Raw genomic sequence first — 25,616 nt, 5'->3', positions numbered from 1 at the left:
TTTTCAAAAAAATCATTGAAGATTTCACACTTTCTTTATTTTTACAAATAACTACCACAAAGACTAGCTTAAAACTAATTTGTGACTTACCTTTACATTCAAATAGTTTAATGTACCTAAGTATAAATAAGTTTATTAACCTAAACGTTAACTTACACACAAGACTGAGCAGTACAATACTGGATATGGTTTGAATAATTTATAGATTATGCACCTAGCACCAAAATGTTTGCAAATTATTTACATCTCCTTTTTATTTTCGTGCTTTAAAATACAGGTTGCTGTAAGGATTCAGAAATTAATTGTTGTGCCGTTGACATGAAAAGCAAGAAAGTCAAAAACATGCGTTTTTGGCCTCTTGCAGATGTTTAAACGCACAACAATTGAAATAATTTCTAAACGTGAATTTCCCTTCCCGATGCTGAAACATGAAGGACTTTATCGGCTCTAGCCGATGTATCTGGCAGTTGTGAAACTTTAAGACTACTGGCTGAAAAGAGCTGGCTAGAAGTCAAAGTCGTAGGGGCGCTGGGGACGCCTCTGGCCTAGAGGGATGTTGACCTCCTCCGCGGAGTGGAATACTTGGGGCTGCTGCTGCTGTGGCCGCGGCGAGGGTCGCGCCTGCAACTGCTGTGGGGGCGCTCTGTGGACGGCTTGCTCCTGTCTCCTCTCCTCCTGTAAAGCACAAATGTAATGATGACCAAGGCGCCCCGAAACCGAAGGCTACGTGGTAGATCAGAACACATCAAACGAGGTCCAAATGCCGTATTATGAGTTAAGCTGCATTTTTCTTTTGCTTATTGATTTTTGGCTTTTTAATGGCCTATTGTTCAGCCCCAGTTACCTCTTCTTATTCTGAATAGATACTTAGTCCAGACCAGAAGACACTGCTACCGATCACATTGGATCCGTGGAACTTATCTGCGTACCGAGTTTCGGTTTTAATATTTTTAACTGCTTTGCTCTTTATTTGACTAACGTGCATAACACTTTTTGAAAGAGTTATTTGACAAACGTGCATCTTTCTGAAAGAGTACCCCGATAAAGAGCCAACTCTTTTTGCTATTTACTCGTATTTTTAGTAACGTGCGTTGCAACGACTATTTTGGATGAACTTAATAAGCTTTAAACACCAACGCGTGCAGACTGCCATCGCCAGCGCGATCGCGCAATCATAGGCCAATGACAGGTCGCGCGGACTGTCAATAGGTCGCGCGTTGGTGTGGTTAAAGCTTTAGTTGAAGTCTAAAATCAGTACCTCCTCCTCCTCGTCCTCGTATCTGTCGTCCCTGTAGACCTCAGCAGGGTAGTACCGGTCGGAGTACTTGAGGGACACGTTGGGCTTCCTCTGCACCTCCTCCTCGTTGATCGGCCGGTACAGGTACTCGTTCACAAAGTGGTACTTGGCGGACTTCTGACAGATGCTGTCATGGGTGGGCGGCATGCAGATCAGGTGGACCTGGGAAGAGTTAAAATTTGTTGCTTGTTGATTCTGCTCAGAGTTATGATGGTGGGATAGACAGAGACATACGTATAAGACATGCGTATACTTACATTTTTTATTGTAAAAATACAGGATGAAAACATAATAGGCAATTAAGCAAACAAATAATAGAAAATTATCGTTCCAAGAGGTTGTTTAAACATTCCAAGAGGCTAACAAATGGGTAGCCAGTATAGGTTTATTGTTTTGGCCATTTATCATATTAGTCGGAGACTCGGGAGTCGGTCCAATACAATCGCTATGTGAGAAATTGCCATTATTGTATTCACGCGATTCTGCTTTGTTGCCGATTGCTTCATTATTGCAAAAAAGCGTGTAAACTCTCGATTTCAAAAGGCATCGATACTTTGTCATCTCTCAAGTAAGCTGATAGATACGATATGAAATAAGGTATCTTTATGACACATTCCTCGTACTTCAGGGAATAGGAACTCGTCGTGGTATTATTATTTTTGGTCGTTCTAATCGTTCTTTATTTTGTTCGGTTAAAAAAATGGCTGAGGAACAAAAACGTTTTGCGTAGTGAACACCACAACCATCAAAGCTTTTGATCCTCACCTGGTGGAAGGTGAATCCCTCGGGGCAAATCCAGGAGTGCTTAACATTATCCGCGCAGTAATGGAAGACCTCGCAGTTCAGTTCAGGGTCGGCATAGTAGCCGTTCTGCTTGCTGACGCAGTCGAACTTGGTCTGCTGGAGCAGCGTGGACAGACGGTCGGGCTCCTCTTTCTCCTCCTCATCCTCTAATTCCTGCTGCTGTTGCTGCTGAACCTTAACCGGCCTGTGGTCTTGAGGCTGGTGGAAACAAAGTCCATGTTAAATGGATCACGACACTGGGAAATAATTAGTCAATTAGCCTACTTAATTAAATAAAACAAAGACATTTTACAATGTAAACAACTCTTACGCGAAGATGATAAAGAAACATTTTTACGAGTGAAACTTAATGTTAACTGTTTCAAATTATATTCTCATTACATAATACAGTGTAATGTATTAATATGTCTCTGAGAATGGCGAATTATGTTCGACATAATGTAGTAGGTATTTTAATAGGCTTTGTAGATCTTTCGCGCATTGCGTAGGAGTGTGTGATATAACATCGTCGTAATTTCCTACTATGGAAATTACGACGAATATTTATTACTTTCTACTGAAAGTGTCGTCTAGACCCGGTCTAGATTATTACTTTCTCTGTCTAATTGGGCGTAAATGACCTAGCTATAATTTCATGATTACCGATCACATATTGGCATACTTGTACCTGTAGCCTATGGGGCTAATGGTCGTATTGAAGTCGTATAGGAGTCCCTTGTTGTGCTCTAACTCCAACTTACCTACAACGTGGTAATGCAAGCTATATTTGGGACGTGTATAAGTGCCCTGGAAAAGACCTATGTACTGAATAAAATATTTGAATTTAATGCCTCTGTGTGCACTGAGAGACATATACATAGAGCTGGTATTACTCTCCGTGCTCTATGAAGAGTTGCTGAGGGGCTTCTAGCCGACTGCTGTGGTTTTAGGTGCTGCTGCAGGTAACAAGTCCTTAGTACTTAGCGTAGGTAGCAGATTTTTTAACCGATTTCAACAAAGGGAGGAGGTTCTCAATTCGGTTGGTATAATAATGGTTGGCATTGTGTGGTTACCTTTCTGCTGGGTGCTCTAGCAGGTGCTCTCTGGTCTTCGTACAAGTGCTGCTGCGGGGCCACCAGGCCGACGAACTCCTGTGGTTCCTGCTGCTGTTGTTGCTGCCGCTGCTGGTAGCCAGCAAGTTCTGCCAGCGACGCCGTGGGCCGGAAGCCGCTCGGCAGTGTGTTGTACGCGTTCGCCGTGTACGCACGTGGTCGCACGTTGCGTGTTTCCTGTGAAAGTAAATTGTTGACTGTAATCAAGTGAGGTCTTTGCCATCTCACAGTAATGCGAGTTGGATGATTTACTTTTTATTACTTGTATCTATCGTTATTTCTTGTAGTGATTTGGTATGGGAGCTTTAAGTTGACTATGAAGAGACTCTTAATAAAGATGTAAGAACAAACAAAGTACTAATGCTCAATCAAGCGTAGCTCGGCAATATAGCGGATAATTATAAATTATGGACGTAGACCCGTCATGTTCGTTATACCAATATGAATCTAATCATGTCCATCCATTAAATGCTTCAGTAATGAATTCAATAATGCATGTCACTGTTCCGACTTTTTCTTTTGCTTTAATTTCCTGATATGATGAAATTCCACAGCTGTAACGAAACAAATAAGCATGTATAATGCTCGTAATGTTATTGTTTTGAACTTCTATGGGCATTGATCGTGAAAGTCATGGCGGTCAATCATGCTAAGGACATTGAATTGAGCACACTTAGCAAAATAACCTTAGAAAGGGAAAGATCTAATTCTATTTTTCACGATATAAAACTTTAAAAAAGTTGCAACGTGAAAATTTTTGATACAAAAGCATCTGAATTTATTGTGTTAATGCAAAACATCACGTCTTTTCCAGTCACGCTGAACGAGGTGACCAAAATATTAAAAAAGTACTTATTTTACACCTATACTTATTAAGGCTACATTTACTACACTTATTGTTTACTTTCGAAACTAAGTAAAGGCGCGTGCAATTGCCCAAAACTTAAGTGCTTGGTCCATTTCAGGCTATTATAATCTAGAATCTAAACGATTACAATAAAGTTACTAAATAGTATTTCGATTGATCGATTGATATTATTTGTAACACCAGCTATTGTATTGACAACATCGCGATCGGTGCATTAGTGTTTCAGTCACTTTCATTTACTGCTGGTGTTATTTCGATATCATTTCATTATTAAAGAACCAACAGAACCTTCAGTTTTTACAAGTTACATTGTTGTCACAGAAAAGTAAAGGGGAAAAAAGTTATTGGGGCCTGAATTCCCTGATTTAATGGAATGTATATCTTATCTATCTTTAACTTCATAGTATGGTCACTTAATTAGAACCCCGGACTTTTGTAGAACTATGTCGCGAAGATTCGCAAGCCCCACCGCTACCAACTCTTAGTTCATGATGATTTTTATTATTTTTGCAACGCAACTCTCCGTAACATGTGCTCATAACATAACTTTCTATCATTAAGAACATAAAGACGCATTCAATGAGTTCGTTTTAATTTTATTATTAGAGGTACAAGTTCATTACAATATTACAGCAGCGCCTCGGGCCGACTTGTTACACAACACACGTAATTGCGCGTAATTAACACTTTTCAATATTTCCATCGCGTACGAAATTGTAATGTAAAGAACGAAAAAAGACAATCGGAAAAAATCGGACACAACCATTCGTGCGGGACGACGTTGTGTCGTGTGTAATTATTTTGAGGAATTATATCATAGCAATTGTCGTGTGCGCTGATCCGGGTGAACGGGAGCTTGGTAAACAAATTAAATTACACTTTCGATTACATAAATCGATATTACGATATTTATGAAAATATTCCTGCATTACTTGATTAGCTAATTATTTTAAAATTAATTTCAGGACTTACATTTTATTTCTTAATACCTAGCTAGATACAATGATGCTACATCATTTGAATAAAAACAGTAGTTTCATTCGTAGATTCTTTATAGATCCACAGATTTATGATTGCACCTAGTGCAATGGTGGTGGGTAGCTATTAAAACATAAGGGCCCAATACATTATACAAGCTTATCTTTAGAAAATTCATATTAATTGTAAAAAATCTGACCAAAGTCTACACATTTATGTGTATGACGAAATTAATTTCTGTCAATGATTGTGATCATGGCCGCGCATGCTTACGTTTTTCTCAACGTGATGCAAGTTCCTCTGCGTGCGCGGTTGCTACTACCACGTTACGTTGCTTTACTATTTTGTTTATGAATTGATTGTAATTTACATACGCGTGAGGAAACGCAGTGCAAAAATTGATAGTTGCATTGCTTTTATTTTAACGACGTTACAGAGCTAATATGCTTTTGAAACATGAAATCATCAAGTTTACGGATATATTCATAAAATACCTACTAGTTTCCTAAATAAGTATTAAAAGAACAAGACTACAGTAACGTTGTTCACGTTGCACACTCTGAGTAATTCGAGAAAAACACAAATGATGAAAACTAGAAACCTTGGAAAACTCTACTTTCGCGCCTAAAGTTTTGGCGCGCTAACGTAAACTGTCAATTTGTCATGCGTACCGCGGAATCGGTAGCAATCGTTCAGAAATGAAAAAAGAGGATAGGTTATAAAAAATAATGAGCTGCTTTCCACTTTCACTGCTAGCGGCCTTGCTTACGGACATTGACACCTGGTCAAGAAGAATTGCAACGCTCTCGATTTCGGTCACGTCACGACCCATGCAGAGCAATTTGCGGGAAACCCGACGGTTTCCTCGCGCCCCTGATGTAATGGACCGGTAAAACTTCGAACATGCATCAACGCCTTTATTGGAAATTTCTAAACGTTCAATCGCACGTGATGCATTACATTCGCTAGTTTTGTTAAAAAAGTAAGATAGGAAAGGTATCTAAATCTTGGCATTTCGTACATACACTGCCGCAATCCTACTAATAATTGTTAATTTCCAATGGTTCGCATCCACTGTGAACCTTGTCCTTGAAGCTTTTTAATTATTCAATTATTTATTACAAACCTAACAACTTATAAATCACCTTGTGTATTAACTGTTTACATACGAGCATCCCATACTGAAAATTATCTACGTTTAGTTCCAGTTCAGTCATTTCTTTTTAACTTTTCTGGCTCTACCTCGGCGTTCGTTTTTAATATGCTCCGTTATTTTTCAGGTGTTTCTTTTTAATATTTGACTGAGGGTTTAGATTGATATGTTATAGTCAAACCTCGAAGTACCGGCACTCCTAGGTTTGACTAGTCAATCCTCATGTCTGACTAGAAGTCTTAGTCAAAGCCCAAACATTTCGGCCTTTGACTAAATAATGTTAGTCAAACCTAGGAGTAACTAATTCGGTCAGGCAAAGGTCGAAACTCAATTTAATGAAATCGGGGTTTGACTAGTCTTGAAACCTTTTAAGACCAACCAATTAAGACTTTAAACTAAACTATACTTAATTCTGATCTCGAACTTATTGCATAGGCGTTACGACGGTCGGTTAATCGGTTTTCACGCGCACGCGCAGCTATCTCTTTAGGTGAAGGTACGAGTAACTAAACTTATACAGTACCTACTGAGGTTAGTTGTCTTGTCAGTGTTTCTAGATCGATCTTGATTAATTACTAATTTTTAGGGTTCTGTTACCTTAATAAAGGGTAAAGAGTTTAGAGCCTATTATTATGACTTCGCTAAATGTTGTCTGTCACCAGGCTCGTATCTCATGAATCATTCACTTAAAAAATAAATAATTCAATAAAATACTTAAATATTTAAGGGGGGCACCCATACAGCAAACGTGACTTGTTGCAGTTTTTTACTTGATATTAAAACGTAAACAGGTGAACCCTTGAAATATTCACATAATTTTAGTTGCATTTTAAAAATAAATCATAAAATTAAAATAAAATAAATATTTAAGGGGGCTCCCATACAACAAAAGAGTCGCACGGAACCCTTCGTGAGCGAATCCGACTCACACATGGCTGGTTTTCTATTTGCCGTCTACTTTTGACCGAGTCTGTCAGTCGTTTCTAGGATTGACTAGGCAAAGCCCGAAACAGATTATTTTAGTTTCGACGTTTGACTGAACCGTTTAGGCACTTCTAGGTTTGACTTAGTCAAAGGCCGAAATAAGAATTTACTTCGGGGTTTGCCTGAAGGCCTTGGTCAAACCTAGTATAGACCAGTCATTCCGCGAAGAGACTGCATATCGACCTTTGACTATGACAGATATACACTTCAATAACAAATAATTATTACCACCTCGATATTGCTCAGCAGGAATCGTGTTGTAGCTATGATAGTGTTACGATCAATTTAACTGATCTGGGTCTAGGAAGCTCTCACAGTGTAAGCGTAATACTCTTACTATCTTTTTATTACTACGGGCTTGTATTCATACACAGAGCTCACATTATCTCTAGTTTCGCACATTGTACGTACAGTCTGATTGTGCTAATAGAGTCTTCTTGTTACGAATTTGTATACTTTATGAAATATTTATATTATGTGGTTAAATTATAAATACCGATGTAACTGTACCGTCTTATCACAGTCAATTTAATAAGACAAGTTATGACAAGCTCTATGTATATGGAGCGTAAGATATCTCAAGTCCAAGAGCTCCAGCGTGAAATTCGTTGCTTAAACTTAATAATCGCACGAGTTGCTTGAATACGTCTCACATAACACAAAGTAAGCAGAGCGCACTCACATCTAGATCGGTTTATAAATACAGATAGTGCACCTGAGGTAGTTTAGTTCAAATCGAAAGTAACGTGCTATCTACTGCTCCATCTGAAAGCTATGGCCGCCGCGACAATAGCAAAATAATGAACGATTCCTATTCAGATATGACGTCATTATTTGGACAAAGGCACGTGAATTACAATGTTTTGTTCTTTAATTGTATGTTAGGGTGTCTAAATTGCATGAAAAACTAACTGGCTAGGAAGTATCGGCATTGATTGTGAATTATTGGAGAAATCCGTTGCGAATTCGGGGCTTCCTAACCTTTCTAATCAGGAATTAATTAATGTTTTAATTATTTTTGCTTGGAAGGATATTCGTTTAACTGGCCATTGTGCCACTAGTTCTTCTGATTTATCATTCGCCCAAAGTCGAGGTCTTGTATCTTTCTAATTTATTTACTCCGGAAAAGTTAAGTAGCTATTTAGCTTGAGCTTGCGTAGTTTACTCGAGTTAGGTAGCAGCAAGGTTCCTAGACAAGATATTGATGCACAATACATCATCTACAGATGAATCAATTAAAAACCCTAAGCATGGAGAGCATCATCTTTAAAGTCCCATTTCTCTACCAAATTCACTATTCCCGGTTTCATAGACATGTCATAGATTTCTCTACTAAATTCAATAGCCTCAGTTTCAAAGTTCTTTGAAGTCCTTACCTCCTGGTCCAGGGCCAGGTCATCCTCATCCTCTTCAACGCCCGCGTCAGGCACGTCGTCCTCCTCAGCAGCCAGCGTTGTGCCCACCAACAACAGCGCTATTAAGAACATCAACCTGGAACAAACAATAAGAGGATTACATTACCTTATTTATGATACTGAAACTGTATTGACACAACGATACAATCATGTAGACAAATGGCTATCTGAGCTTTAGGTAAAGATCTGGACGTAGGTTGAAATAGTTCGTAGTCATCATGCATACAGAACTGCTACGTGAAAAGACTAACTGATAAACTGACTTGAGTTCTCATACACCACCGTTGGGCAAAAATAATCGTCATACATAGTATTCAGTAGCTGTTGAGTCCCATAAAGTTGAGATCATCATCATCTTTGTTCGATAAAATTGACCAGAAAACCACCGGTATCACAACAACACCGATGTAGGTTGCCGACTGTCAACATCGCACATACATAACTTGATTGCAAATGCCAAAAGGAGATACCAGTCGGGAAACAGTTCATCGCGACAATTATAATAACAGGTCCAGTTAACGGGTCCAGTTGGCCGCAGGGTTGCGTAAGAGAATTTTCACCAAAATGAACCGAGGCGCATGCGCAGATCAGTTGTGTAATGTAATTGATGCAGAGTAGCGGCTACGGTGATGTGGGAAATTGTTAATCTACCGCGGATAATGTCATTAATTCGTTATCGAACCAGCTGTCCCTACCGATGGAATAGGCCTCTACCATGCTACCTCAGGCCTCACCTTCCGTGTCAATAAGATAGATCATACCTGAAGTTTATGTCTGTATTGTGATGGCAGACATCTACTCGAATCGAATAGAGTTAAATTAACAAAACAATAATTAAATTATTTTGTTTCTCTCAAGTTCAAACATAGGTATTCCGCTCCACTAACATTTATTTACACATCTAGAAATTGAAAAGTTCCATAACTTTATGTTCATAATCTATAATCTGTAGATTAGAATCTATTTACTTTACGCTAGATCTTATAAATACTTTAATGCTAATACCAGGTTTCTAAGTGCTACTGATACATCACCGGAGTGACATGTCCAACGTGTCGTGAAGTGTTCTACCGTATCGTACGATATACGACAAGATCGTTTCATGATACACGTCATAAGTTGTTAGGTTTTGGGGTCAATCGAGAATGCGGCGGGCATGTTATGTGTTACTTTGCGACACCGGGGTGTGGCCCTTGGTATTTTTAATGGTTCAATAAACACCAGATACCTAGAAAGTAATTAACAAGATCAACCAGTAGACCCAGTTCAAAAACAAGGGCAAAGGAAGAAAAATAAATTTGCTAAAATATGAATAAGAAGGTAAATTACTTTTCAAAATCTAAGTGTTTTACATAATGTGCACTTAACTTTTATTCAAATTACAAAATTTATAATCAAGCTATTTCATGATGTCATTGTTTCTTGATAATGACCTAGAGAGTTTACAAGTTCTAGATCATTGTTTCAAGTTATTGCGCAAATTATTGTATAAATCATGTGAAAATTATAGAAAAAGTGTTTTAATATAAAAGATAATTGCTCTATCTATGTAACTAGTTACTAAAGTAAAAGCTGCGTCAAGAGATACATAAATAAATGTAACTAACTAACCAATTTATCTATGTATCTGCGCAGTGTCATCGACAGCTTAACAATAGAGTGCGCAATTTCGATTACTGCAGACCGTTCATACTATTCCCGTTGCCTAAACGTTGCGCAACTAAATATCTAGACTGGCCTGCAAATAATTATGAATAGATTCACTAGACATTCCAGGCTTTCTCCATCAGAACCAACCATTCGTGAAATGGAAACTTGCGTATTAACGTTTGCCACTTGACCGTTGGATTGCGACTCTATAGTAATATTATCGTTTCTGGTCCGTGACGAGAAGTTGGGCTAATTCTAAATGAAACTAATTTCAAAAGCACCGACCACCAAATTGATACTTAAACATACTAAATAAGAGTTAACAGCGCGGTGATAAGAAGGTCGAATGACGAAAACCGCACTATCTCGACGTGGATTTCATGAAACTTGAATCTTTATTGCACTTCAGGGTGGATACTGTGTAAATTGACTCGAATTAGGTTAATTAAGTAAACGTAAGCAAGCAGTAATAATTAAGCAGAATCTCAATAAAGTAATGTAAAGATGTTCTTCTTGAATCCGGTGTGCATTGCACAAATGCACATGAATGAAATTTTAATAATTTGTAATGTCGTACTTTAATTATTACCGCTATAAAAGAGCAGTCGTAATGTCATTTAATTTCATTACGTCCGTCATTCATAAAAACGTCGACGTATAATGTTAATTATATTACGTGTACATTACGAGTAATTTTTGCAATTTTGAAAAAGCACAGTCATCGTATCAAACAGAAGCCGTTGTCGCGTCAATGTTTGTTTGTGGGTTGTATCGCGTGTTGATGCGACATTATCTCACTGATTTCACTTTCGTCTGTTACGTAACAACCGTAACAGCCTCCTAGTTTTATGTAGATTTTGCTGAGTGGACCAGATCGCTCCGTTCAGGCTAACGGGCTGATTGGTCTCGGCGCAGGCGCAGAATCTCCGTTAAATTTGGTTATTCATAGTCACAAACGTCAACGACACGGCTTCTGTGACCCTTTGAGTTACGCAAATAACAATTTAACACGTTGAAGTGAGTTTTGTAATCTTCCATTTGACGAACAGCCGTTGCTCACTTGTGCATATGATTAGGGAACCTATGTAGATGGTGTATGGCAGTCACATTCCTAAGTGACACATTGGGCAAACTCTTTTCCATGAAGACAGTGTAGATTTTAAAACTTATTCCATACAGTATTTTCTTTTCTTTTTAAAGCACACCAAATCCTTTTAGATTTCTTCATTTTCAGGTCATTGAAACAACAGTGGCATGATGTAGCCATTATAACCGATAATAGTAGAGCAATTTCTCTCAAGGAAGCGAAGCTGTTTTAACGCAGACCATATAAGCATTCCGCCCGCATTTCAGTACCAGTTAAATAATACACGACAACTAACGAGAAATAATCCACAAATTACAAAATACCTTACATACATAAGCGTAGCCTTATTCGTCGCATAGCAAATGATATCGATCTACGAGTACATTTCCCTTTGGGCAAATGATACATGTGCTGTATTTTGCAATATTAATAAAAAGTGAATATTAGACATCGTACAGGTAGCAGGGAAGCGCTGGACGTAGGCCGCTACCAATCGATCAACATGGAAAACATTGGGGGAGGCCTATGTTCAGCAGTGGACGTCCTATGGCTGAAATGATGATGATGATGAATATTAGGTTCTCAGGTAATATTTGTAAAGATAACGAGTGCGTGAGAAGAAACTAGAAACAATACGGAAAATCACTCAGAAGATGCAGTGCACGTGCACTTACAGTACTTTGTAACACAACGCTTCAATTATGATGGTAATACATCTTACACAAGTAGCCACGATTTGCTGCTGGATTTTTGTTTCTTGGGAGTTCTTTCACAGTATAAAAAATACGTGGGTCTCGTACCGTTTCTAACATAATTTGAAACAAATAAAATGAAAGTCCTTGTAAGTTAATCTTCCTTCAGATCCTTTCATCCTGACTACGAGCACAAGTAGGGCGTGTTTATTTTAAGCAGAGCACATTAAGTTGAGTTATTGACACGAAGGGTGATTAATGGTGTCCACGATTTTATCGTGACATTGATTGGGCTTGCACAACGGAGAATTAGATCGAGAGCACATGCGTATGTAAGTACAGTCTACAGCACCATCAGACTATAATTTTTTATTGCAAACTCGCCTTTATTACAACCGTATAAGATACCAATAGTTTGATGTGCTGTGGTCTGTGCCATGTGTGCGGGTCGTAAAGCTCGAAGTATGCGCGCGCGCCGCACCTACGCGGCTTATTTGCACGTGTCTAGTCACAGTCACAATGTTAATTTACCCCTTCTCTTCAGAATAGTGATTAGGATCGGTTATTGGGAAACCATATTCATAAGTGATAATAGATTATCAGGCCTCCCACTGTGAGAGTAGTCATCTACCATATAAAGTGCGAAATTAAATAGCCAATTTGATATTGATCATGTGTATTTCCAACTTTCTTTATTCACATACATTCATTTGAATAACTTTTAGTTCTGATAGAATTATAATTTACTTAAAATGCGTTTTTAGACCTAGAGACTAGAAAATATCTAATTACGTCAAGACAAAGATTTTTCTGGATAATAATTGTAAATGGTCAAAGATAGCAGGGGCCTACAAAATGTAGGGCTCTCCATATTAGGTTCTATGGTTCTTCTAGCAATTTCTGATATTTTACATGAAACTGTGCCTATGGAAACCACAAGACGTTCCGATTCGCACTCACAACCACAACCCACAAAACAACTCTACAAAAAGGGTCGTCGCCTTCTACGACTGTTTAATCATAATTCAGTTCTCTGGTTATGAATATTGCGCCACTGAAGAATGACTGGCTAGTATCAAAGCTCTTAGTCAGCATCTAGATATTCACATTCAAATGCTGTAAGGATATTGAATCATTGCCTCGAAGCTAGCTACGAAATAGAGCCTGTAGCCAAACATACAAAATAAATTCCAGCTATCACCAAATTCAGCAGAGCCCTTATGGTAACTAGTCACTTACAAACTTACTTACTTACAAACACACTTTAACATCATCTAGGGCTCCAGGTTGGGAACCATGATGTTAGGCTGCCATACATGATGTAGTACCTATTTGATTACTACAGAATTTTCCTTCACGCAGACTAGTATTATGTTACCTATCACGTAGGTCAAATAAAGTTCGATAATATTATCATACACATTTATTCATTCATATCGTAATAGATTACGTGTGATATGTTAAGCCTGTTTTAAATATCTTTTAGAGTTATTTAACTGAGTAGGGTACTTACATTTCGTTAGATGTGATTAGCTTTAGCCATAAAAGTAAATGCCGACACTCGGATACCACATTAACCGGCGTGTGGAGTCTTTAACGCGTAATGCAATCTAATGAATGATAGGGTTTCCAAAGTTTACTCGTAATATTTACTGAAATCTCGCTTCTGAATATACTTTGAGTAAAATGTATAATGTGACTGTAGTTTTCTAATGAAAACCTATCAGGATATCGGAATTCAACGCCTTTGCAGCCCAATGCACAATACGCGTTTGAGTTCAATGCTATGACAGTGCGGTGCACACGTAAAACGCGTAATAATCTGCCCATACATCAGTTTTTATACGACACTACGTTTTTTGCGACATATACTTTATCATAATTACTTTTGTAACAGCCCTAGCTCCGGATAAGTTGTGCTGGACGCCGGACTGTGCCCGTAAGTGACGTCGTTACGCTAAACGCGTGCGATTAATCTTACGCGCGTTACATAACGCACAAAGGTCACGCTGCCCGGCCCTGCAATAGGAACGGTACAAGTAATGAAGCTTAATTTGAGATCACGAGCCGAAGAACTGTTATTTAGATCCAAGTGATATATGGGCGGGGCACATAGCTCGTAGAGACGATGGCCGTTGGGGCAGAAAAGTTCTCGAGTAGTGACCTGAGGCTGGAAGACGTAGCGTGGGCAGGCCTCCTACTTGGTAGACCGACGATCTGGTAAAGGTCGCGGGAAGAGCCTGGATGCGGGCAGCGCAGGACCGTTCATTGTGGAAAACCTTGGGGGAGGCCTTTGTCCAGCAGTGGACGTCATTTGGCTGAAACGAACGAACGAACGAAGTGATTCCAACCGCATACGAGTGGATAAGAGAACCGGGACATTCGAACGATCATCGGCTCTTAACGCTGCCTTATGCATTGCCTTACAATGCATAAGGCAACTTTGATTCTAAGTACCTATCAATGTACTGTATCCATAATCGTGTAATCCTGATAAGGTTTAATTTATTCAATGAAGCTCGAGTGAAAGGTAGAAACTTAATTTATTTCTGTATTACAAGGAAATAAGATTAAATTATAGATATCCCAGTAATCTGCGCTTTTCAACCGACTTCAAAAAAAGGAGGAGGTTCTCAATTCGACCCGTATGTTTTTTTTTTCTATGTTTGTTACGCGATAACTCCGCCAATAGGCTAGTTGCCTAAAAAAATTTTTTTAGTCCGTAATGTTTAATATCAAAAAATATTGGACACATATATTTTTATTTGTCAATCTAACAAATAATTACATAGTTATGGTGCGTTGAAGTTGCGCACGACGTCACAACGTGCGGCATTTTTAAGCAAGCGTTGACGTCACGGGCCTCTTCTTATGAACTTTGGGGGGCTTTATCTCTTTAAATTTTCATTAGTTTGAAAAAGTGAAAAATACGTGTAGAGTATTTTTTGATAAGTTAACTGACGGACTAATTAAAACTCTTGCTTTTTGACCCAGGCAACATCCCCATTATGAACCGATTTGAACAAATCTTTTTTCGGCGTATAGGTAATACCTCAAGGGTGGTCCCATTTAAATTTAATAATAAAAAAACCACCCCCAAGGGTGGAAAATTGGGGATGAACATTTTTATACGCAATATCTCCGCCGATTATAAACCAATTTGAACGATTATGTTTTTGTTGAATAGGTATTATCAAAAGGGTGGTTTCATGCGAATTTGAAGAAAATATTTCACCCCCAAGGGTGGAAAATTGGGGATGAACTTTTTTATACGCAATATCTCCGCCGATTATGAACCAATTTCAACGATTATTTTTTTGTTGAATAGGTATTATTTGTGTTCACGCATTTGAAGTGGGGTTTTTTTTTTAAGTTATTTACACTTACGCCCGTATTCATAAACATTACTATGAGGTCTCACAGTGCGCGTGGCCGCATAGGATGATACACGAACCAATCACAGAGCTCTATTCAACGCAGTGCGTTCGATTTGCTGCTTAACTTAAGCAAGCATCGTTTTTGAATCCGGGCGTTAGGCTTATTAGTAAACTGGAATCTAAAGTACTTGTAGTACTAATGGTACCTACAAGTGTTACTCACGTAGCTTATCTCGTATACATAATAATGGACACACAAACCTCAAGCTCTAAAAACAAGTTACAATTGTAACTGGTTCAAGGTCGCCCAAAGCGGTCACATCAAAGCGATGTCAACAGCAGGTCCAGTAAGACCAGTTCAGTCCACCGGCATGGGATGTGTGCCAAGACAGCCGCCATACTTGTCACCCGTCAAGTGTCAATGCATGCGCGTGAGTGGATTGCCCAACTCTATTGATCGCATTGACAATTTCATTTGCACTTGTTCGCGAATTGATGTTTGTGTAGGTCATGTTGGGTAAGCGTTGACAAATTAAAGATAACATGAATATAAATATTTTCAATAAAAGAAAAAATATATCTGAATACGCAAATCAGCGGACGCGAAAGTTCTCATTAATTCAAAATAAAACAATTTCTATCGTGGGATACCTAAGTTGTTTCTTATGTTATTATCATGCTAGAGCTCTAATAGTTAATTAATTATTAATAACTAAGTATAGAAAGCAGAAAATATTTATTAAAATTTCACTAATTTAATTTGCCTACAAAAGACATCAACGCGTTAGACTCCCATTCTGAAACAATACCTTAATAATGAAACTGTTTTACAGTGGTATATTATGTTTCGTCCATCTCATAAGAAGCTTGTTATTATCTAGAAACCCATGGTATGTGAAGGCCTCCGGTTTTTATCAGCGAAAACATGATACGGATAGGTTTTGCATAAATCACGCGCATCCTATTAATTATTTTGGGCGGAATAATGCTATTATCGCCTTTTGCATTTCCGTAAACTAACCCTAGCTAAATTGTCTACTACCTATTATTAAATCGGTGATTATAGTTTTTGCCGATTACATAGAGTTGCGTTAGTGAAAGATAAGCACGATTTTACAAGGTTCATTAATTGTCGTGCGCACGCATGCTACGATTCAATTAATTACGTACCAGCGTTGGTCGCTTACTATTTCTTAAATATGCGATTTCCGCAGCAATTTGTTCACCTATTTAATTTGTTCCATTATTGTCACGTGACATTCGTGATAGATTTCGTTGTGTGTAGCTAATTTGTATAAACACATCGTGGTTTTGGAAGTATTCAACTTCAGTTAGTGGTTCTCGGTGCCACGAGGAATTACAAAAATCTTTATTTGTTTATATTTTTCTTGCTTTGCGGTCTTAGCTGTGGTTATTTTGGGAACATTCCTGCCATATTGGGTTGCAAGATTTCGGGGAGCTTGCAAATAAACCGGGTGGTAGCTTTCAGCTGCAGGAAAGCAGAACGGGTATCGGAATATATCAACACGTTATGGGTACTGTTATGACGGGATATTAAAATGTCTTTTTAAAAAACAATTATTTTTTTATTCACACAAAATTTACTTTGAATATCAGAACTGACTCTATTTTGAATGCCCGAAAGTTAGAGGTCCTTACTGGATGGATGCCCGGTCTGAACTGCGCCTCCGAACTGGAGGTTCAGGCTCGCTGCATCGTGAAAATGCTGACTCTGCAGGTTATGATGGCAATACAGCAGTTTAGCCAACATTTTCAAGGTGTAACAGTACGCATGATCGAGTCATTTTTTGCGTCGTATGTCCATGAACAATCTGGATGGAGCCGCAACGTTATGGTTATTGTATATGCTTACATGGATGCTTAAGGCACACGCATTTTCAGGGCCAAAATAAAAATTTGTGGTAATAATATTAAGTAATACTTATCTATACTTATAATAAATCTGTAGAGAGGTCAATTCTGTACATGAAATATATTTTCAAAATAACTCTCAAGGGGTGATTAGTGATCGATACTGATGCCAAAAATGCAATCAGTAACATTTTTGTCTGTCTGTCCGTCTGTATGTTACTTATAGAAACAAAAACTACTCGACGGATACGCAACGAAACTTGGTACAATTATTCTTCATACTCTTGGGCAGGTTATAGTATACTTAGGAATTCCCACGATAACAGGAATTAGCGGGAAAATCCTTTTGTATGAAAAATCTAAACCACTTAAGTTAGACGCTTGAAATTTGGTATGTAGGTACCTTAGTAAACTTAAAGCTTAGTTACAACAGGATATTGCAAAATTCCCACGGGAACGGGAGTTAGCGAGAAAAAACATTTGTATGAAAAAATGTAAACCGCGTAAGATAGATGAAGGGGGTAAAACGGGATCCACGCGTACGAAGTCGCGGGCGGCCGCTAGTTAGAACTAAAAATTACCGGTTTTGAGTAAAGGAATTCCAAAACGTTAAATAATGCAATTGACATCCAGAAAATGAGGTCCTTTAAGGTGACCATGTGCATTAATAAAGTTAGCAAAAACAACATTGCTGTTTCGCCTACAGATCTCATTAAGGAATAATTACACGCCTCTGTATGCAAACACTTAGTCAGACAAATGCCAGAGACCACCGTGCAGGTTCGGACTGAACCCATTAAGCCTGGTCTACATTGGTCTACATTTGATATCGCTTAAAATATCGTACGAGTATAATCTTTAGAGACGTGTATGTATCACCCATAAATAATGTAAGTAATGGTGCTGCGTAAACCTTTCCTATAGCTTTTTAATACCAACATAGCTTCATTCGACTAAGTTGCAAGTTTTCTCTAACTATTTGGTTTCTATTTAAACCGATTTAGTTTATCATTGTATTGATTAATATACACGAACATGCATAGCTCTTCTACAATATCTAGACATTTGAACGGTATTTCCTAGAATCCCTAAAATAAATGAAGGACAAAATATTTGGGTACGAAATTGGAATTGAATTTATTCGGCTGCAGTCGTGTGGACACAGCTTTATGCGCTTACGCAACAGCTGCTTATGGACGCTTTCTTCATTCATTCTGTGTAAGGCTGGCTACATACTCCGCTCGAGAGATGAGATGCTGTAAACTGGATTTAAATTTACATAACAAATTATTTTTCTGAGAATCTGTATTTCTCGTTACCCATTTTGTCAACAGTCTTGTAAATAAATGCCATCAATATTTTAATTGTTGATAATAAAGTTGTTAATTTTGTTATTATATAGAAGTCGAAGTATTCCTTGCAACAATCGATTATTGCGTAAATAAAGACATTTATACCTAAGAATTAAGTTAATAAAAATGAAATTATTAATTTCCATTTACAACAGATCGATTAAATGTCGATTTGAGAAGTTAATGGAGCTTTTGCAGATTGTCTGATGAAATGGTTAAACGGATGATAATAATGATTTAAATTAAGATTGCTTTGGCTTTGACTGTGCAAAAGCTATCGATTGCAGGGAGACAATTATGTCTCTATCAGACTTGGCCCAAGCCAAATATACTCGTACCAAGCCACCCTGTATTCAAATACAGAGACCTATAAAAAGTCTATAGTTAGGGTAATTCAGTTGAATCAAAATCAAAATCATTTATTCTGTTTAGACCACAAGTGGCACTTATGAACGTCAAAAAACGGAAAAATAAAAGGTAGCCCTTATGGGGCACTTTACATGTCTCCTTATCTTTTGGGCCCTACCAGCGCTTCGAGACAAACATAATTATGGCAAGTGCTGAGAAGCACGGTATAGAATTACCCTAGTTTGTCCAGCAGTGGACGTCATTCGGGTGAAACGAATAACGGATAAAATTAAGGGCACGGTATAGAATGTGTATCAAGTCTCGACTAACCTTGGTGAATCATATCGTCGTGTATCGGTTAATCGGTTTATCAGTGCATCGATAGTGGGTTGCCCAGCCTTGACCCGGCTGCGCGAAAGGCATGTTTTGTCTCACTGAGTAGGCACTTATTGTCTTGAACTGAATAATGGAGCCGTCTATAATTAGGATAAGATTGTAGCTTTTGATTTCAATGATAGGTTGCAGTCCTTTTGTTATATTTATTTGTGCGAAATTAGCTAAATAGTCGTTAATAAAGTTGGTATATAAGTTAATTTCCATTGAAATTATTGTTCAGGAAAGCTTGTCATGAGATTTCTTAGGATGGAGTTGGAGGTACTGCAGATTAAGATTCCTGCCACAAAAATAGCAGGATTTATGTTTCGACGCCAGTGATATAGGACTCGGAGTAGTCCTTATGCAGAACCTAGATGGTAGAGACCGACCCATAATGTACGCAAGCAGAGCACTGAAACCAACAGAAAAGAAATACACGACATTTCAGAACTTTTAAAAATATTAAAAGACCCTTTAACCTTATCTTAATAGGCAAAGTTTTATTAGCTGCAAATAATGAGTCAGGCTATTATAGAATTAAAATTTTCTGCTTGTTTAGTGTGACGTGATTATATACCTAGCCAGGACAATTTAATTGTGCAATATAAATAACAAAAAACGTGACGAATTCCGATTTAAATATAAATCTCGAGTTTAGAAATTATTATTAGGTTCATCATGCTTCGTTATTTATAAAAAGTAATACTACGATTATAAAATACCTACTAGCTGTAAATTATTATACTATACAGTTATATAAAGTGTAGGTGTAGGTATATCTTTAACTTATTTATAGTGCAAAAACGGAAATTAATTCTTTCATAATTACTTTCAATATTACTTTCAGTAATTTCTCTCTGAAACTTTAATCTCGAAATAATTACTTACTTTTCAAAGAAATAAATAAGAAGAAAAATAAAAAAAAACTCGAGTACCGATTGATTTAAGACGATAAGTAACAAAGATATTCGCAGCGGATATCATACGTTACCAAAAAGGTTCATGTAAGAATATTTATTTTCTCGAGACCCTTTTCAAAATACAAGATCTCCTTTTAACAAAAAAACTTTACCTTACTTTATGTTGAGGTCATTGCCATTCATTTTCTTTTTTCTTTTGTATCCCTAACGTTTTATTTGATCAGTTCAATGACTTTAAAGGTGAAATCATTTCAGAACTTTGTAAGGAAGGTAATAATAACAATGAGTTTATAATTGACTGAGTTAGTTTCATAATTTTATGAGTTACTAGAGGCCGCCCGCGACTTCGTACGCGTGGATCCCGTTTTACCCCTTTAGGGGTGGAGTTTCGTAAAATCCTTTCTTAGCGGATGTCTACGTCATAACATCTACCTGCATGCCAAATTTCAGCCCGATCCGTCCAGTGGTTTGGGCTGTGCGTTGATAGATCACCATGTCAGTCCGTCAGTCAGTCACCTTTGAGTTATTATATTTAGATTGCTCACGAATAGATGCCCGGATATAAATTAGCTGCACCCACCAAGTAAGTAAAAAATACGCTACTTTGTTTAGGAAGCGAGGAGCTTACATAAGCTGCATAAAGCTGTCGATTACGGTCATAAGGTCTCTCATAAGCTAACAACTTAAGTAGGTAATGTAATTGCTACCACGTTCCACCTCTGACCGAACGTGCATCATCCTTTACTTAAAGCATTTTTGCACATCAGTGAAGTATCTATACTATAGGTAGATTTCTTTATTTTAAGCTACTGGAGAACAGTTTTTTCTCTTTAAAAAAAACCTGGAGAGTCTCAGCAAAAAAAAAGTATTAAAAAAATGTACAAAGCTTTTGAGCGGTGAAAAATAAATTATTGTTATCAAACTTTTACGTAAAATTAACGTAAGTGCGCCTATTAACGACCCCCCAAAATTTGTATCCTATTACCGCCCTATTTTTCTTTCTTTCATAAAAGACATAATAACAGGTTCCAGAAAACACGTTACTTAAAAAATATCTAGATATGTTTATTGACTATCAAAACGATTAAAGTTTGTGTTCGTAAATAACCAGTAAACGGAGTTATTTCACATTAAATGGGACGCGCCCGCAACGGACGCACTTTTCATACTGACGCGCTCCCAGCTACTTAAGGTGCACCTTGTTATTAATTAGCGATTTTAACACATTTAAAATGAGTATACCAACATGTTTTTGCATAACAATATTAATTCGTACTTTAGTTTCCTTAATAAACCCTCAATATAGCCCTCTCGCTGTATNAAAAAAAAAACAAATTTAACTAAAACTAAAAGCAAAACAAATTTAACTTGAAAAAATCAAGTGGTTCCCGAGCCTATGAGCGGGAATCGAACCCGTGCCTCTTGGAATATACCCAATTGAAGAGCAATATTCTTAGCGGTCGGTAATAGAAACAGAAAAAACGTTAATAGAAACACACCTCGTCTATAGGTCGGTAATAGAAACAACTGCTTATTCAGATTAAATTGCTATTTATTAATTATTGTGTGATTGAATACTCATTGTTACTACTTGAATTCAAAGATTACTTCATCATTGTTATAAATAAATTAAAGTGTCTTTTCTATCACCACGTCTTATATCTAATTTTCTAACGTTTATCCGAAGTCAGCTTAAACTGGCGGTAATAGGCGCATTTACGTTACTTTTGTTTTTTATTACTTTAAGCTACATAATGTTTGATAAATAACTGAAAATAATTAAAATTAAAAAGTTAAATTAATGTTTTATTGCGTCTACAACACTTGTTTATTAAAAAGTAAAATATTGTTACACATTTTACATTACGTGGCCGCGTGGATACTGTCGGGCAAAGTAAAGTGGTCTGGTTAATAAATTATTAATCTTTACAACTCAAACGTAATTTTTGTAGGGTTTAATCAACTTTGGACCCAGGGTGCTTAGTTAAAAAGCTCCGTAGCTGTCATAGCTTTTCTCCCAAATTAATGTGTACATTAGTGTGTACCTACTTCTCTGGAAATTCAGCTAAGAAGTAATTAACTAGTAAAGTACCTAAGGTTGATGTCAATTCAATGTTAGTTTTATTGCCAACTTATCTGATTCACCCTTATTGTATTGTTGAGCTTATGCAGCTAACAAATCCCACATAACGTAGTACAGCTGTTGAAGATGAAATCTCGTTCACATGCAGGTAATAAGTAACATTTATGTACATCTGAGTACTAAGTGCTGACTTACTTTACCATGGGATCTCGCCCGAGATACTCATCATAACATAATGCTACGGTGGCCATGTTTCACCATTGAGCGCGTGCGCAGTGTGGGAAACTGCATAAGTAGCATCCACAAATACGAGGGCTGCACTAAAAGTATCGGGAATGGAATATTTCCACTGTTCCTGTCATATTAAAATCTATTTAATTGCAAACTCCAGGGTTTTTAAAATCGTTTACCATTTATTTATTTAAAAAAAGATTCTCGGTCGTATCACAAGGTCTTGTCAAACTTGTTTAGTCGTTGAGAAAATGGATTGACTCGAGAAAATTCAAGAGCGATGATTTATTATGACTTTTGAAGTGGTTTAACACAAAAACAGTGTGTTGACCGGATGATTTCTGCATTTGGTAATGAAGCCCCATCCAAAACCACAATTTATCGCTGGTTTCCTGAATTTCAACGTGGACGTGTCAAGTTCAGTGATGATCCCCGTCAAGGTCGTCCAAAAACTGCAGTCAACTAAGAAAACGTTGATGCTGTGCGTAAGCTGATTGAAGAAGATCGACATGTGATATACCGCGAAATTCAGGCAACTTTAGACATTGGCATGAGTCAAATACAAATAATCTTGCATGAACAATTAGGTGTAAAAAAGTTGTTTTCCCGATGGATACCGCATTCGCTCTGTGAAGAGCAAAAAGCGGCTCGCGTTACTTGGTGCGTCAGAACTCTCGGGAGATTACATGCAGGATCCTCAAATGCTGTATACAACATCGTATCAGGTGACGAATCCTGGATATACGCGTACGAACCCGAAACAAAAAACCAGTCACGAGTTTGGGTGTTCGAAAATGAGTTAAAGCCAACAAAAATTGTTCGTTCATGGAGTGTTGCAAAAAAAATGGTGGCCACGTTTGTCTCCAAAACCGGCCATGTTGCGACTATTCCTCTTGGGGGACAAAGAACGGTTAATGCAGATTAGTATGCTAGCATTTGTTTGCCACAGGTCGTTTCTGAACTCCGTAAAGAGAACTGCAACCGCCGCATCATCCTCCATCACGACAATGCGAGTTCTCACACCGCGCACTGAACAAAAGAGTTTTTAGAGCAAGAAAACATAGAATTATTAGTCCATCCGCCGTACAGCCCCGACCTAAGCCCTAATGATTTCTATACTTTCCCTAAAATAAAGAATAAATTGCGTGGTCAGAGATTTTCATCACCTGAAGAAGCTGTGGACGCCTACAAAACGGTCATTTTGGAGACCCAAACTTCCGAATGCAATGGTTGCTTCAATAATTGGTTTCGTGTATGGAAAAAATGTGTCAAATTTCGCGGAGAATACTTTAAAAAGCAATAAATACATTTTTAAATAGTAATGTTGTTTCACTTCCTTGATTCCCGAAATTTTCAGTGCCGCCCTCGTATACACGGGGTGGACGAAATCAACATGATGACGAAATTGACGAACATTACTCAATACGGAGAAAGTGACACGATAAATTACAATTTCTGATACCAAAAGTAAAAACTGTTGCATAAGGATGTTGTACTTTTAAATGTTTGGTTTTAAATTAAGTTAAGCGAGTTCGTCCAATTAATATCTGAAAATTCACGATTGATTTACTAACATTCACACCTCGATAAATAATTTATGAAATAAATAAACAATTCATGTTCTTTCAATTTTATCCGTGCGGTTGTCATAATTCAACGCAGAACTTTTCAAAACTTTTGAACTATTCACTGGTGAATAAATTAAAATAAAATATGTAGTTAAACACTATTTTATAGCACATTAATTTATTTAAAAATAAAATATTTACCTCATTTCCATTTTTAATTCACCAAAAGTCCTTCTCAATGGCGACACTGGCGCGTGAAAAACGCGCAAAACCGATACGCGGTAAAATAGCCGTGCGGTACGCGACTGCGCCGACGCGTGCTTTCTCTCGCTTTATAACCTGCCCGCCAGCCGGGGGGCGAGCGAAGAAATGAAACTGTTTGGCAATGCCTCGCGAAACGAACGAATTTCGGTAAATACGATTTATTTCGCTATCATACCAACTAATCAGATTTGCTTCGGAAGTGGCGCTGACGACTACCAGCGGTTAGCAGCGATGAAACTGAAAGTTCGATAAGAACACTCTGGAACCGGTTCAATGAATGCTTATGATACGGATGTAAGGTTTTTTAAAGTGTAGTCTTATCTTATTTAATTTTCCACTGTTGCGTAAAGTAAAAAAACAGTAAAACTGCCCCATTACTTATACAGAATGTCGAAAAACTTGGTCAAGTTTAGGATCACACTAATATCTTAATAGCCTCGAATCACCCCCAACCCCGCACATTTTCTGAAGTTATTTTGTTCATGAAAAAATGTGTGCCTGAAGAAAATTATGTTGTAATTAAACAACTCGCGTAGGTGCCTACTCGCAATAAGCGCTCTACCTTTGTGAACTTTTTGCGTGCTTGATCGCGAAATTATTTTCGGGACACCCTATAAATCTCTACCTAAGTAGGTATTACATGCAGGCGATCACTCTTACAGTTTTGTTTCATAATCTTTTTTTAGGTTGATTCAGGTTTGCTTTAAGGAAAAATACAAAAATACTGGTTCTGTAACTCGAGAGGCAAATCCCACGGCGTGCAATGTAAGTTAGGTTCCTAATGGCAAAATAGCAAACCACTTAGTGATAATTAGGAAGGAGGACTGCCACCGCAACAATCTGAACCGCTGCGAACAAAGATAGGTTAGTTGAAGTGCGCTCTTCTAAATGTTTCCAAAGGGAAAATATCTCTTTAGTCAATTTGATCGATTGGAAACACTTAACACGACCATTATCGGCCTGCATGCATTGCATCGCGGCCGGCAGGGCAGGGCGACTTACTTGTACTACGCTGAACACATCATGAATACATAACACCTTATTTGGGACATCGGAATCGTACGACCACACACAGGACTTTTGATTAAGTAAACCTTTTGAGAAAAAAATGTAACATAACCATTGTTATTTTGATAGAACTAATAGAACTTTGCTAGGAAGAAACGTCACTTGCTATATGTTTCATCTTAATTCACATTTAGTAGAG

The 25,616-nt window shown here is 37.7% G+C and overlaps 1 protein-coding gene across 1 annotated transcript; it reads right to left on the bottom strand.

The window, feature by feature from the left end:
• Positions 1-29: 29 nt before the first annotated feature.
• On the bottom strand, positions 30-24,471 carry LOC114359009 (putative uncharacterized protein DDB_G0271606). The gene is made up of 6 exons (XM_028313229.1): positions 24,347-24,471; positions 8,552-8,666; positions 3,154-3,369; positions 2,063-2,299; positions 1,259-1,459; positions 30-675 (listed from the first exon to the last, which is right to left on the bottom strand). The coding sequence occupies exons 1-6, from the start codon at positions 24,355-24,357 to the stop codon at positions 505-507; spliced, it is 951 nt and encodes a 316-aa protein (XP_028169030.1). The 5' UTR covers positions 24,358-24,471; the 3' UTR covers positions 30-504.
• Positions 24,472-25,616: the final 1,145 nt, after the last annotated feature.

This window comes from Ostrinia furnacalis, unplaced genomic scaffold (genome assembly GCF_004193835.3).
Source record: "Ostrinia furnacalis isolate ACB-3 unplaced genomic scaffold, ASM419383v2 OfSCF4162, whole genome shotgun sequence".
Taxonomy (NCBI): domain Eukaryota; kingdom Metazoa; phylum Arthropoda; class Insecta; order Lepidoptera; family Crambidae; genus Ostrinia; species Ostrinia furnacalis.
The sequence above is the reverse complement of the archived record's forward strand: the minus strand, read 5'-3'. Positions and strand labels throughout refer to the sequence as shown.

What these genes read in the sequence shown, in the direction of transcription:
- LOC114359009 (XM_028313229.1), bottom strand. An exon ending in CTAGAGCACCCAGCAGAAAG is followed by an intron (nt 2,300 to 3,153) that starts GTAACCACACAA and finishes TGTTTCCACCAG; the next exon opens with CCTCAAGACCACAGGCCGGT. An exon ending in ACGAGGACGAGGAGGAGGAG is followed by an intron (nt 676 to 1,258) that starts GTACTGATTTTA and finishes TGTGCTTTACAG; the next exon opens with GAGGAGAGGAGACAGGAGCA.